Source organism: Ascidia mentula, chromosome 3 (assembly GCF_947561715.1).
Source record: "Ascidia mentula chromosome 3, kaAscMent1.1, whole genome shotgun sequence".
Lineage (NCBI taxonomy): Eukaryota > Metazoa > Chordata > Ascidiacea > Phlebobranchia > Ascidiidae > Ascidia > Ascidia mentula.
This window is the reverse complement of record NC_138568.1, coordinates 16749655-16765269: the sequence shown is the minus strand read 5'-3', so window position 1 is coordinate 16765269 and position 15615 is coordinate 16749655. Positions and strand designations below refer to the sequence as shown.

Sequence of the window (15615 nt, the reverse complement as noted above, 5' to 3'; positions counted from 1 at the left end):
TATCGAAACATTTCTCGAGAATTCCAAGTTGATAAAAACGTAAACATTTTGCACGATTGCATCAAAATTAATTGCGAAGCAGCAGCCGCAATGTTGGTTTCGGTCTGTATTAATTTAATGTTGGTTTAAGTACTCTGGCCAACTTTCCTAATAATTTGTACCTGGCAAATCTAAAAAAGTACCTGGCAAATCTAAACACAAATGTTTTAAATAATTGAATTAGTTTATCCACTGATCCAAATCTGAAACACTGCTTTTTATTATTTATTCAATTTCTACCTTGACTTGCAATGTATCACCAACTTCATGAAATTTTGTTTGCAAGTATATGGCTTTAAATTTGTTCAATAGTTTATTAAAACGATTAGCATTAAATATACAGCATTTTGGTATGTAGATATGTGGTTATGCACGTGCATGTATATAGGTACGCGTACAGAAATACTGCATAATTTCTCCCTACGCCGATAAAATTCTCATTGTTTGTCGCAAACAATCACCCTTAAGTGAAAGCAACATGATATGTCAAAACGTATTCTGTATGACAGGTAATCGTTTCGACATACATGGTCTACAGTCTGTGTTCGATATATGTAAGCTTTTTTGTAGGTGTTTTCATTTCCAAACCAACAGGTTGACATGACTAAGTAATAATTCGTCGTATCATTTGTTACACTTAAAATTAGCATAATTCACTGTCAACCAGTTTGGGTCGAAAAAGCCCAAAAAAATTGGGTCTGTTCATTGGGAAACCCAAAATATTTTTTGGGTTATTCAAACCCAAAAATTTTTGGGTTAAATATCTTCTTACCCTATAGATTTACCCAATAATCTTTGGGTAGAAACACACTTGACCCAATTTTATCTGGTCACTATTTTGGGTTTAAATTCACTATACCCAGAATCTGTGTCATTTTTTGCCCATTAATCATAGACATTGCACAGCTTGTTTTTTCGAAGAATCACATTTATTGTTTCTTGTCATTCTGTAGAAAGAACATGAACATTTAAAATAACTACAGTCAACACAAATAACTACAGGCTTATTTTGTCAAGTTGAACTGAATCATACATTGAGTTTTCAGGAATATTAAGCAGATATGTTTGAAGAAATTGCAGTGTTTTGGTAATATGTGGGCAGTATTGATAATTGAGAATATAATACACAGCAAATAAAGCTATGATGCCTTTAGAAATGCTGTCCACACTGAGCACAGGGTTCTTCTCCGCAAAAAGTGTATTTTTTTTGCGGCAAGAAAATGTCTCCATATACAATCAACACAGTTTGTTGCCGATCTCGGCCCTGGTATCTTCAAATGTTGTGTTGGCCTAAATAGTAAAACAATTTAGTTACATACTCAGTTACTATTGGCCTGTGCTAAATAATAAGGATGCTGCTTTCCAATACCTAAATTGTAATTTTTACACCAGTGGTTCCCAACATGGGGGTCGCGGGAAGGCTATCTGTGGGTTGCGACATATATGTGATGTTTTCATAACTTGTTACAACACATAGGCTACAACTAGTTCGGCCTGCTATCGCTTTGTCTTGTCAGGGACGATAAGCAGTAGGCTATATGTGCCACTAACATTGTGCACAGGCATTGTCATTGAAACATCACAGCAATTATTGTCATCAACAATGAAAGTATCAAAAAGCAGTTTAGGGCGTTCAGTTGTAAGTGGCAGTGAGATTTCAAGGTGCAGTGTTTTTCTTTAACCCTGGTCATGGAGAAGAAGCGTAAATATGTTGAAGAATATTTGAAGTTTGGATTTACCCGCATAATCTGCACTTGCACTGAAAAGCCTCCAGGTGTCTTGTGCAATGTGGTGCAGTGCTGAATCAAGCCGTCTAAATTAAACCGCCATTTACACACTATGCACCCCCAACACATGAAAAAAAGATTAGGAATTCTTCAAACGTCATGAGGCCGGTTTGAAACGTCAGAGATTTGACTTGGGAGGTAGTTTTCAGATTTTAGCGTTGTCAAATACTCAACCAAGGATTTCAAACTTGGCTATGAAGTTGCAAGTCAGCCGTCTTATGGAGCAAAGTGATTGCCAATAAATGATATACTGTAAAATGCACTTTGATTGATATTGCTGTTGGGAAAAAAATGGTGGGGGTCGCAAGTTAGTTTAAATCAATATAGGGGGTCACCAACCACAAAAGGTTGGGAACCACTGTTTTACACTATGCCCAATTTTAAATAATTATGCACAGAATAACCTTTTGGAAGCTAATAGCCTTGCTAGTCTTGTGGATATAAAATGAGTACATTAGGTCAATAAAAAAACTGCCCTCACACTAAATGACCTGGCCAATGACCCAAACAACAACAAAAATTTTCCATGAAAATATGAAATATGATTGCTTATACTTACAGGGCACAAATCTAGCAAATACCACTCCTGCCAACTTGCTGTTTTGTATTGGACTTCGATTAAGTACACAAAAGTAATCTTCTAACCATAAAGTGAACATCTACAAAAACAAAAATTTTGTAACATTTTTATGTGATAGTTTTTTCAGGCTTACCAGTAAAGCAATCATTCTCATCAAATGGCAAAAAGTCCAATATTTTTTTCATATAGGATGTTTTGTTTGGTTTTCCCGAAGAATATTTAATAATTGTTTGAAACAAGTTTTTGGCAATGCTGTTCAAAGCAGCTTCATCAGTAAAATTTTGTTTTCTTTTAAATTCACGAAGCAACTACAAGAAATAGAAATTACATTAAATTCAGTCCATAAATTTACAGTACCGCAGTCAAGCTATGGTTCAAAGCCGCTACAAATTGGCAAGTCAGAAGAAGATTTAAAGAATCAGCAGTGGAGCTCTGACTTGTCAATATGTGGCTTTGATGTATATGTAACAAAAATACATTAAAATACAATTAACATACCTCGTTGTACATAGTTAAAGCTGGCCATTCTTTTATTAATGTCATAAGAGAAGGATTATTTTCCAAAACAAAGTTTTTGCGGACACAAAATGTTTCCTCCATTTTTTCTGCAATAAGTTTTTTATTGCGCAGCAAAGTTGTTTTTTTAAATTCATGCAGCAGGATCTAAAATAATCAAGTCAAAAATCCATCATAACAAAGCTTTAAAAAGTTTAAATCCATACTTCTTTTGCCTCGTCATACAAGTTTTCGCCCCGTGTATGTACTTCATTTGATTGATGAGAAACCTTTCTTCGGTTTAAAGAAGGGTTGTTATATGCTCTTTTGATTTAGGGGTACCCATGACACTTCCGCTGTTTTTTAGCATGCACATTTAATCGGTCTGATATATTTTTGTACCAAAATGCCTGTGAAATGTAAATAAATAAGCATGGTTATTGAATTACTTGGTAAGTTATACTTCACTCTAACCTTGCCATCTGTTGCACCTAGTCCAAGACGAGCTGATTTGTACTGCTCCAAGAAAGCATCTAAACGCCTCGTTCTTTAGATGTCGGCATGGTCTGCAAAATATATATATATATATAGCTTATAGCCTACCTTTTCCAAGTTAAGTGTAATTTATCAAAGCTTTGGCAATTTTTTCACGTTTAAAGAAGTATATGTAAAACTTACTCTCAATTTCAGCATTTATTTGAAGAACTTCCCCTTGTGGGACATCTTCCAGAGTAGTCTTGACAAAATCAATTAAACCATGGATGCTTAAATCCATACTAAGTCTTTTTCACATTTTTTTTGATTAACTCACAAAATGATACACGAAACAGCTTACAACACTACCTGTAATTAAGAAAAAGGCGCGCCCAAACGTTCGGTAATCACGTTCACACAGGTAGAGAGTAGAGACAAAGAAGTTCAAAGAACTAAGACTGGGGAGGCAGGCAAGTTAGTTTGGCGCCCTTTTCAGTGAGCAGTCAGGCGTGACGCGCACATTGTTTGAACTTTAAAAAAATAATTTTGAAACACAAGAATTGTTTTAAAAAAGTTTTTGTACTTCACACGGTTGAAGGATTGTAAATTAGATTTTTTTTTTATAGTTTTAATGTGTAGTAATCAACGTACATTATAAAAATACATATTAAAAATACACATGTGTGTTCACTACAAATGGTAAATCTGTTTCGTCGAGCAGATTTCAATAAAATTCAGATAATTCAAGTGGTTTATTTTCACAAGATTGAGATTTATTATGAGCTCATTATGAGGATAATACACCATAGTAAGAGTATAATACAAATAAACTATTTTTAATTCTATCGCAGCATTACGTAATCAACCGGTGTCAAAAACATTTCGCAGCAGCGAGTGGTGCAAACAAAAGTTCTAACGGCGTAAAGCGATTTGTAGCTATACCGTATGAATGAAATTTTTGTCATTCTTTCTTTATAAGCTAGCTAGCCCTTAAACTGACATGTATGCAAACCATACCGACGATGTAAGGTTCAGACTTGTTTGCAAAATTGATAATGTATGGCAAAATAAAACAAAAAAAATAACCCAATTTTTTTGGGTACAGTACAAGCATCACTTTCAACAACAACAGTAAGCCCAATAATTTTGGGTATAATTATTTGGGTATAATTATTTGGGTAACTTTCCTTTGGGTATAAATCATAAAGGTAAAGCAGCATTTTACCCAAAAACTTTGGGTATGTTAACATTGTACCCAAAGTTGCCTTTGTAATTTTAACTAAATTGGTTTACAGTGTTATATATATCTCCAGTGGCTGCTTGTATATTAGGTCTTTTAAATTCTTTAACCAGTGCAGCAATCCTGTAACCGAAATCAGCAAATATTTGTAATCGGTCTGGCCAAGGTTTCACAAATTTATCCAACTCTTCAGGAGATGAAACTTTCAAAAAGAAAAGAAAGAAACCGATGTCTTTTGCTATCACGGCTCCTTCTCGGCTGGTCGTAAGTTTTTTCAATAAGTTTTTCGAATGTTCTGTTTCAAGTAGATCTTTCTTAATTTCTTTAAATTTTTTGACTTGATTTTTGTTACCGTGCGCTGAGCAAAGATCTAGAAAAAATTCAGTGTCCATTTCACAGTAACATTTCCAGTTTGCAGCAATACAAATAGCCCAAGTAAGACTGAAGGTATGAAAAACCAATGAAACTATTTGCACAATAGCAATAACATGAGGAATTTGCAATGACCCGTAACGGCACGTGTAGGAAGAATTGTTTATAGTACAGTTAACTGCACTAACATGTGAACTGATGTTGATATATTGTGAGCACAAAGAAATCCATACAACACATACCAAGATTGACAGAACGCTTCTTAAAATGTATAGACTTCTGGTCGTTGTTGTACACGAAAAGAACTTACAAATAGTCAACCCATTCGCTCCCGAGGAATCCTGATTCTGGTCACTACTTGGATCCAACGGTGAACCCTCATGACTTTCGACGTCTGCGTTGTTACCATTACGTTCATTGCTTGTGGAAGGCTGTTCTGTAGTCCTATTCGATTGTGCTGTGCTTCGGTTGGTGATAAACTTACAAACAATTTCTCTACAGCGCAGCCGTTCCGCCTTTTCGAGTTCCGGTGTTTCGGCTGAGTTTGACGTCGCGGCCACGTCGATCAGCTGTTCTACAGTTTTGTCAAAACCTTCGAACAATTCAAACTTCTTCCTAAAATCCTGAATTGAATTAGCACATGTGGGAACATACTCCCAGAAGTTATTACAGCACAGCAAGATCACGAAACACGTCGCTACAGTCCACCAGAAATCGGTTAAGAATGATTTGGTTGATTGTGCCAAACACTCGCTATTGACATATCGCGCAAAAGCTTGTCCATACTGATCGGCGATGTTAAAACTACCAGCAACACAATTTAATGGATTTGATGTAGTTTTATAGAATAGCAGTAAAGTTGAACTTGCCAAAACCGCCACTGTTAAAGTACGCAGAGATTCCCACCATGGTTTCATTTTGTGTGTCGAGAGAAGATCCCTCCACAGAATCTGGTTAAGCAACATTCTTTGATAAACTTTTGACTTACTTTTGTTGTTTAAAGTTACTTTCTAATGCTGGTTAAACAGTTCTTTTCAAATGCCTCTCCAGAACAACTTCAGAAAACCACACAGAACAGGTACCAGCAGAACAGGTAAGTAAAATATCCAGTTACTATTATTTTGGCGCGACAGCCCAACAATGCCATTGAACTTTAGCGAGGTGTATCAAACCGTTTAGACCTTCCCTTTGTTACTTGGTCTCGACTCCGGTTGTCGACAATTTATGATGTTTTGCTTCATCAGCCATGCGTAAAATGTCATAATTTAAGTACGCTGAAGTTGTCACGATTTAAATAAAAAAAATTTTCTGCGTTATTTTGAATGATGATTTCATGTAGCAATACCCAGTTGTTGGTTTGTTGAACTTAAGGACAATGCAGCTGTCTTGAAACACCACAACTCATCCAACTTCCCGTGACTAATAAACAATAGAAATCACAACTAAAAAAGTAAATAAATATATCAAAAATTATAATTGTTTCTGCCTTTGCTTTGCGTTGCCGCCCTACCATCATTAAATCTCTCGTTCACTTGCATTTCTGGTGTGGTCAAAAAACGTTGTTCACGGCAGTCGGAACATGGTCGAAAGAACCATAATGAACATAGATTTTTTCTCTTTATAAACCAATACACCAATTGTGGTGGTACTTCCGTTTGATCTCCAAATAAGGTTACAGACACAATAATTTTCAGAGTAAATAATACCAGCAACACCCAGCATGGGCAGATAAATTCTAATGAGTAGATCAGTTATCGCGTAATGAATTGCATTGCAAGTTTGAGACGTTTCATACGTGAAGGAAAAGAAGGGATTCATGGTGAGGTCCGCGTGTTGATCACGTATATACGTAGATGAAGTGAAAACACACTAATGTCAAGCCTTTGACAACATAATACCTTACATAAAAACAATGAACTTCATCAGTCCTTCGAGGCAGTAGTGCAGGTTTGTTAAAGTGGGTTTCCATGTCGTTACTTCTTCTTTTGGCCACATTAAACGGAAACCACCAACTGTCCCAGGTGATAAACTGCCGAAACAATGGCATGTATGTTGCCACATGTGCGATACGTGGCGACAGCTACGTCGGCCAAACAAAAAAATCATTTTCCGCAAGGTGGCGTAGCCATACATCGTTGTGGAGTAAATCCCACATTCAGATACGCAAACACAAGGACGATAGCTGCTCTTGTTGGGCATTATGTCAGCAAGGCTTATTACCTGCATCCGTATTTTAACCGGAAGCTAGTTTGAAAGCCTAATCAAAAAACATCATACCATTTAATATTTAAATACCCAGCATTTCGATCCAGCTTGGGTGTATTGCTGCTTCTACGTTTGGTTTATGAGCGTTAACCATATAAAGCAGCACAATACTAAGACAAGGCTATAAATGCAGCTTTCAAATGACTTTTTACAACACATAACGACCATAACTAATTGTGCTCGCACTCCGTGGGCGGTATGTGGTAATCAAGTTCCGCTTCCAAATTCCATTTGTTGTTAAATATTGATTGAAACCGCAGTCGACACTTGTGTATGTTTGTTTTGTCTACGACAATTCCTGAATCTTTAACGACAGGGAAAACTAAAGGTTGTTCGGTGGTGCAATCATGCAATCCAGCTGTCACGGATGCTGTATCATGGGAAGCGAACCAAAGTTCATTTTTGTACATTTTAAAACACGGATAGTCCTCTCTCTTGGTGTGATATCCACTTTTGCCTTGCAATTCCTGCATTTATTTTTCTAGCGTTCTTTTCGTGTACTTCAGTTTTCTTGGCAAGCGTCGTCGTTAAATTTAAATCAAAGCACATTTTATGCATTCGGTTCGACACATTTCTACTGTTCAAATGGTTCGCCTTTTTTGGCCAGCAATTCTATTTATTGTTCAAGTATACGTAGCTGTTCTGTGTGGAAATCAAAATTGTATTGAATTTATGGTCTTGTTGTGTTACAATGGTTTAGACTGCGTAACATATTATTTTGGTAAACTGGATATTCTTGCGCTCATGACAAACAATTTTGGATACAATTTAAACTAAAAAATTATTTGCAAACTTAATATTACAACATTCTTGCAATGTACAAAGAATCTTTCCTCGAAATAAGTTGACTGTAGGAAATGTAGGTCTGCATCGTAAAGCGCTCCCTCTATAATTTGGTAATGTACGTTGTTAATTATAGTCTTTCTTTCCGATCAAAATTGCATTTATTATTGACCTCTAAGAGGCAAAACTGAGAAATTCAGAGGCGTTCTTGCAACAATTTACGGTAAAGCGCAGAAAAAAGAGATTGACATGTCTTGTCATCGCAATCGCGCACACACGAAAGGGATTATGTCTCAGTCGGTCGTATATGTTACCAAGCACTTTGATCAATTTGCAAATCCTAGATATGTAGCAATGAGCGTTAATTTATGAGAACAAAATCGATGGAATCTCAACAAACAGTTGGCACAAACTAGAATCGGTTAATTATGTACAGTTCAATATTAACAATCATATTCCTGGTCCTGTTCACTCTTTACTTGGGTTTTCTTAACAGGCCAACAAGATTCAAACATTACAAGTTTTTTCTGACAAGCCTTACGTAAGAACGCCTTTTCAATATCCCTGATATCTAGAGAACTTCCATATGCTTGTATTGCTTGTTGAAAGCTCACTCTGGCTTGTTTAATCCGTTGTTCGAGTGCAGCTTTTACACCAGGATCAAATTTATCAGCAGATTTTCGCATAACCTCCAACGACCCAGTGTGATGATCAGATGCATACATAGCAAAGTAAACGTCTCCAAGCAACTCAAGGACTTCTGCAAACACACGTAGCCTCTTAACTCTTGCAGGAGCGTGGTTAATGAGGGTTTTCAGGGTGATCTCAGCTTCAGGAGATCGTTGAAGCATGTAATTAACACGAGCAACATAAAGCCCACATTGGAAAGCTTTTAACTGTCGTAAGTCTTCATTACATGGTTCCACTCTTTCTATTTTCAACTTACAGCAAACCAAACATCCTAGGACAATAGAAGTTACAACTGATGTTTGTGTTTTGCTAATGAAATCGTTACTGAGTGCGCACAACTCGGTAGCGCATGCGTAAACACCGTTAAGCTTTTCATTGGGGTCGTGTAATTTATAAAAACACTTCGATGCCAGTATCGTAAATATAAGGCCGTCATGCAACTTCCCTTCTTCATGTTCTAGTTTTGCGTATTCTAGCAAATGTTGACAAGTCGACAATTTTCCGCTGTCTACAGTGTTTGCTAAAATTTCAGCGTATCGATCTGCTTCATCTAAGTTTCCTGTTTTGCAACTTTCTTTGACACGTTGTCGATTTTTCAAAGTAATTGAAGTTGAAAGAGCATTGTATACCTCGATATCTATGTGATACAATAGTGTTAAGCATGCGATTTTAATAAATCTTAAAATTTCCTACCATGATCTTTGAAGTATTTTCTAATTCTGTTCATGTACTTTGGCTGTTGAAAGCTTAAACTTCGCCCTTAATACAGGAAAAAGATCCCAAATTTAAGTATATTTAAACATATAACTAATTGATTGGCAGAACGTTTGCATGATCTGGACAAAGTGTTTTTAATAAACAATTAACCCAGCAACCTGTTAATCAATTCCATAATGCCTACATTTTCAGTAAAATTGTTACATATATATGTCGTGGTATCTCTTTACCGCCTACTAACGGTTACTGGCGATTTCTATGACAGCTCTTGCGTATGGAAAGTGTGAGAATTCACGCAAAGGAATTGTTGTGTGAAAAGCTTACTTTTTATCGCTTTAACGATTTTCATGAAGGCATACACCCTACTGGTTTGAAGCAGGTCCTATAAGCACTAAGGAAAAACCTGTTACAAAATTGCTTGTTTACCTTTGCCAGGCGCATTTTTCGGGGTGATTTCGCTTGCTTGACCGGTGGGTTCAGTGATTACAAGATGACTATACACACGAATATTTGTTCCAGGTTTTACTGACATGTCTGAAGAGAAGAGTATTTTTAATTTTTGTTGTGCTGCTGTTCCTGCCAAACATTATATGTAAAGAATTGTCCTTCTGGCAATAAAATATCGTAGATGTAATTGTTACGTCTTGTTTAACTCCCTGTCACTTTACGGTGCCAGCGTTACCCCGTTTTCTGGCGTTGTTACTGTAATGTGTACATGGTGAATTGCTGTTCCATAATCCTGAAGCAGTTTCATCCTTGATAAAAGCGTGACAATATTGCATTCCTATATGCAGTTTAACGAAATTACTTTTGTTTATTTTTCTTAAGTGTAGGCAACTTACAGGTATAAATTCATCTCCATCTTTCTTTTGTGAATGTTGTTTGCATTTTTCCTTGTCAGTACTGCAATACTTTTTAAATTATTATGCAAAGAAGTCAATATATGGACTTTATGTAATTAAATAATACCGAAATAAACAATTTACATTTGTTGTGTGATTGGTTGTTCCTTATCCTTGCCTGAAAACGAACAGACTTCATAAAGGAACTTATAAACAGTAACATGCCACTTTATTCGTAATGCCAACCAACCTTCAAACTTTACCACCATGTTGTGAACATGTTCGTCTTCTAAGTCATAGTGTTTAAAGTTTCCTGTGTGTTTAAAGCGAATTTCCTTTTTTCTGACTCCCTGTGCTGCATCACAAACGAAAGTTACAAGTTCTATCTTTCCCGCCATTTGCTTTGTGATGTCAGGTGTTTGTGACGTCACAGTATGTATGTTTGACGAAACGTGAGTTGGTCACGTTGTTTGTTGTTAGGCTTAAGTTTTGTTATGCTGCTTTTAAGTCACTACTATATGTTGAATGAGGTAGCCTAATTATCGCTGTAGCCAGAAAACGTAGTAGTCATTTGTCTATGAATAAGTTGGGTTTTTGTTTTGCGGGTGTCTGGGCCTCCAAAATGTTTTTGTTTTGTAACTGATATACCTATACATATTCTTTACAACAGAGAATAGACGTTGTTTCAAAGTTTGCTATAGTGAGGAAGTCTCCAGGCCGTGCTGATTTGACAATGAGAAGTATTGCAATTATAATTAGAAAGATATTTTTATGCTTGTACCTAGGTTTGCAATATTCTGATCATTGTCAGATTGGAATACCAATACTTGTGTAGGATCTTCGTAGGTTGCTTCTTCCTGTCCAATGTCTAAAATGTGACAAACTATTGCATGATTTTGCGAATCCTCAAAACTAATGTCAGTTGAAAGAAAAAACTTTGTGAATGACTACAAGAATCAGCCCGTGCAGGGTGGTGTCTACCCATGGATCTGTATATAATTAAGTGTAACAGACGCTCGTCGTCAGTGCATGTGATCTTTTTTTTTAACTTTATTATAAATTCCCTCTATTGACATCGTCAGTTGAACTGATTCTCGATGTCAGTTGAATATACTGTTTTATTTCGCCTTTGTTTTAACGAGATATTGTACTAAGTTACTTTTATGGTTAAGTTTGTACAAGTCACCTTGGTAAGCGTTGCCCTCCAAAACGCCTTGCACCGCACGTCCTGTTGCTGGCACTGGTGCGCTGATATCTATGTTGGTACAACGTCGCTAAATGTTGATTACAAATTTGTAATATAGTTATCGCCTTTACCCTTGGTTATCAAGCGAGGTTTAGTTGTTGTTGCTTTCGATGTCTGCAAAGAAACACAACATAACTAAGAACAGTGAAACAGCCCACACAAAAAACGATATTATATACAGCGACATTGCATCCAAGCTGAATTAAATCCACGATTTGGAGCGAGATACGAAAAATTAGGCACCGGTGAGGATTGATTTCACAGCTTTGGTCCACTGGGCTTCGGGAGCACAAAGGAAAGCGTATATTTAGGATAAATTACAGTGGGGCGTGAACGCATAGCGCACTTCGAATATGTTGGGAATCTCCACCTTCATATTCAGCCAAAGCTAAAATAGTGCATCATTTCGCATGCCAAGAAAGGATCGTCCCATATGCGATGGTTTTGGTCTAGTTCGACTGCAATGCCGCTGTATCATAACAGACTAGGTATTTGTAGAAATGGAAAGATACCTAAATGTTTACCTACCTTAAACAATTCTCTTGGTCTAATCTTGACTTTTCGCAGTGTATCGAACTTCCTGCTTAATAAATTTTAAAGCCATGCCGAAAACCGAAATTAACATGTTTTGAACTAACTTGTCTCGTTTAGCTCCTTCCAAATTCAAATTCGCGGTTACTTTCTGCACTTCTGGTTGCTTATTCTCCAGTTTAATGTTGCTTAAAGGAACATCTTTACAATAAAGTGTATATAATTATTTTAATTTACGCAAGGTATTGCCATAAGTATGAAACTCGTGTCACACGAAAGTGCTGAGCGGTGTTGCTCCACCAATACAAATTAGGCGAAAAGTATACTTTTTGTTCCTTTTTAAACTTTGTGCGAACGTATTGTCAGACTTATGATGGTTTCTAAGAAGGAATGTATATGAGAAACTGGCAAAATTATCGCCAAAGCACCCCATTATTCGAATATTAGTCGTTAAACAGCGCACGTTAGCTGACAAAATTAACGACTTGAAGCGGGGAAAATGGAATTTATCGATCTATTGTTGGACGCTATGTCCTATATATCCTGCTTCATATCCTGTTTTGCTAATGGTTAGCGTAACGTGCTGTGTCAGATAATGTGCGCTATCTGACGACTAATAGTCGACAATTGGGTTGGCCAAAGACATTGTCGCATCAAATATGTTTCAGCAAGTAATTATCATGAGAACGATACGATTTTACTGTTACCTAGGTTTGTAATATTTGGATTATTGTTCGGTTTGACCCGTTGGAATACCGACACTTGTATGGGCTCGTAGGTTGCTTCTTCTTGTTCTATGTCTTGAAAGTAAATCAAATCTCAAATAAAAATACAACATGCATTTTTCTCTAAAATAGCGTTAGTTAATAAATTTTTGTTCTGGTTTTGGAATTCAAAATAATGCCATGAGCTGAGGAAATCATAACTTATAAGAGGACTTCCGTAACTCGCCGCTTCCAAACTAGATTGTAGTTTTACCAACAAGGTTTTACTTAATGCATTTGTACCAAAGTATACTTGATCCGAAATTCCATGATTGCACGGTTCTTCGTACGCGTGGGGTGCAAGTGGGTCATCTCGGTGTTGGCGAGTGTCTTTGTAACATGCTATTTATTTGATATCGTTTGTAACTTAGTAATTGCCATAAATAAAATGTTTGCTCATAGTTCTGAGAATAAAGAGACTGGCCCATATTCAAACTGATGATGGCATAAGTTCTTGCCGAAACGTTTTTCGTAAATGAAACATGATAAATGTTAAGACTGGTATGGGCCAGTCTCTTTATTCTTAAAATGTTTGCTTATGTGAAAAGTTTAACCGTGTTACCACACCAACATCATTTACGTGCAAAGTCAATTGATTGTATATTGCTTCGGTGACGTGAATGGGATGAAGGTGGTTCCGTGAAGCTGCAAAAAAATATTACGTCACTGATGATACACAAGTTAGTCCGAAAACAGTTATATAAATATGTCACTGTAATCTGGATTATGAACCAGTTTACGTTCAGGATTACTGTGGTATGCACTGATTTACGGAAGGAAAAGTCAATTGCATTGCAACGGAAAACGGCTACTTCCTTCTGCTGTTGTTGCGTAATCACACCTTCCGATATGATGATACAAGAAACGCATATATCCGAAATCATGTTCCCCAAAAAACTAAAACAAACCGCACCTTGGTTTTGCCCAACCTCGTTCTGTGTTGTTGAAACATGTCGTAGGGGATGTGGAAAACGTTTTTCACCGAAACGCGGTGGGTATTTCGGCCAATTCGAGGGTAGGAAACGAGTTTGTCCAATCGGTTTGTTCATTTTCCTAAAAATAAGCCTTACAAAAACTACCGGTAATTTTACATTGACCAAATGTGAAAGAATACAAAGAATTTGTAATGCACACTTAGATATGCTTTTGCAAAATAGTTGTTTCTTATTGCCAAGCAAGCGTTTGCAAATTAACATAGCGCAGCCTTCAGCCAAAGCATGCTATGCAAATAGTTGCTCTTGGGGTGATTTCGTCGCCCTCTAAGAGAATAGCATTGGAGTTTTATATGCTTGAACTACGAAGCGAGAAAATAATCCGGTTATTGTGTGAGTTATGAATCATCACTCGCATTGTGGAAAAGTCTATAATCGGTTACCTTAAGTACTTAATTTTTAAGAGTCAATTAGGCCTTCGCTTTGAAACAATTTGTTGGGTGATTCAACGTATGTAAAACAAGTATGGCATACTTGACATTGCACATTTATCAAACATTCATGAACAATCTGTCAAGTTATGCACCAGGAAACTGGTTTGTGACCTTAGACTATTGTTGCATTGCTATGGACCAATTACGGATCGTGGGGTTTTCCAAACGAACAAAAAGGAAAAAGTAAGCTTACTGTGCTGCATGTCCAAAGATTCCAGAGACGACCAGGTGGAATCTGGACGAAAATGTAAATCACATTCCATTGAAGCCAATTGGGCTTCGTACAGAGCTTTCTGTCTTGCCAACTTTCCATGTTGACTCAAAAGATCTTGTAATTCTGGCTTAACTTCCAGTGCTTTTGGTCGATCTGAAGGCACTTGGTTCATACATCGACTCATTACAGACTTTAACTCATTTTTAACTGAAGACGTTTCCCTGTAACTTAAATACGGCCGTTGCCACTTTATAGTAACAGGAAACGTTTGTATATTTACAACAGGAGGGGTCTGACGTTTGATAATGGTATACAAAGTCACACCAAAGCTGAACAGATCTTCTACCCTTGAGACTGGTAGGTTGGCGTTATTGAATCTTTCCGGGGCGATATAAACGATATCATCAGGCAAAAATCTATTGTCTCTATCGCTCGTGTTCATCATCCCATGAACACAATTGATTTTACACCGAAAATCGCCACTTACAAGAACATTTCTTGGTGTGAGATTATTGTTTGTAAGTATTTTGTAACTCGTGGAATGGTGAAGATAGGAAAGTCCATCGGCAACATCAGATGCAAAACTCAACAACAAAACATCGTCCATTTTGAACGTTTTATTTAAAACAAGTTGCTGGAGGTTTCCTCGAGGCAGATACTCCATAACAACCCCGAGTGAAGATCTCCATGTTGTGTATCCGCATAACCGAACAATGCGATCGTGACTGGCCTGCTGCAAGATTTCAACGTCCTTTAGCAACCTGCAAGTTATAAAATATCGCAACCATAAACGTTGCTGAAAATGACAAGAAATTACGTGTTTTTCTGAATTTCCTTTTCTTCTCCTTGGTCATGTAAAGTAAAATGTTTCACAACCACGCACTCGAGCGATTGGTGGAAACACAACTTCAAATTTTTACAAGATTGTAATGTTGGAGGTATTTTGCTTGCAGGAACACACCAGATAGAGGTGGCACTGTATCGTTTGATCTAAACAGATTACTTTATTTATATATATATTTTTTTAAATACGAGGTAATCGATTGATCCTGCACCCACGCATCTTCTTTCCCGTGAATATTTGATAAAACACATTGACTTTTGTTTACCTCGTGTATTCTATCCATCTTTTTCTAGGGTCGCCAATACT

General features: G+C 36.9%; 1 protein-coding gene across 2 annotated transcripts; it reads right to left on the bottom strand.

Moving 5' to 3' along the window:
• Positions 1-1044: 1044 nt before the first annotated feature.
• LOC145894798 (uncharacterized) lies at positions 1045-6056 on the bottom strand. 2 transcript variants are annotated; one of them, XR_014401578.1, is made up of 7 exons: positions 3580-6056; positions 3376-3467; positions 3129-3311; positions 2905-3069; positions 2540-2714; positions 2386-2485; positions 1045-1329 (listed from the first exon to the last, which is right to left on the bottom strand). XR_014401578.1 is itself a non-coding variant. In XM_082983443.1 (6 exons), the coding sequence occupies exons 4-6, from the start codon at positions 3004-3006 to the stop codon at positions 1313-1315; spliced, it is 219 nt and encodes a 72-aa protein (XP_082839569.1). In that variant the 5' UTR covers positions 3007-3069; positions 3129-3311; positions 3376-3467; positions 3580-6056; the 3' UTR covers positions 1045-1312. The 2 variants fall into 2 exon arrangements, 1 of the variants encoding a protein (XP_082839569.1); XM_082983443.1 differs by lacking the exon at positions 2540-2714.
• Positions 6057-15615: the final 9559 nt, after the last annotated feature.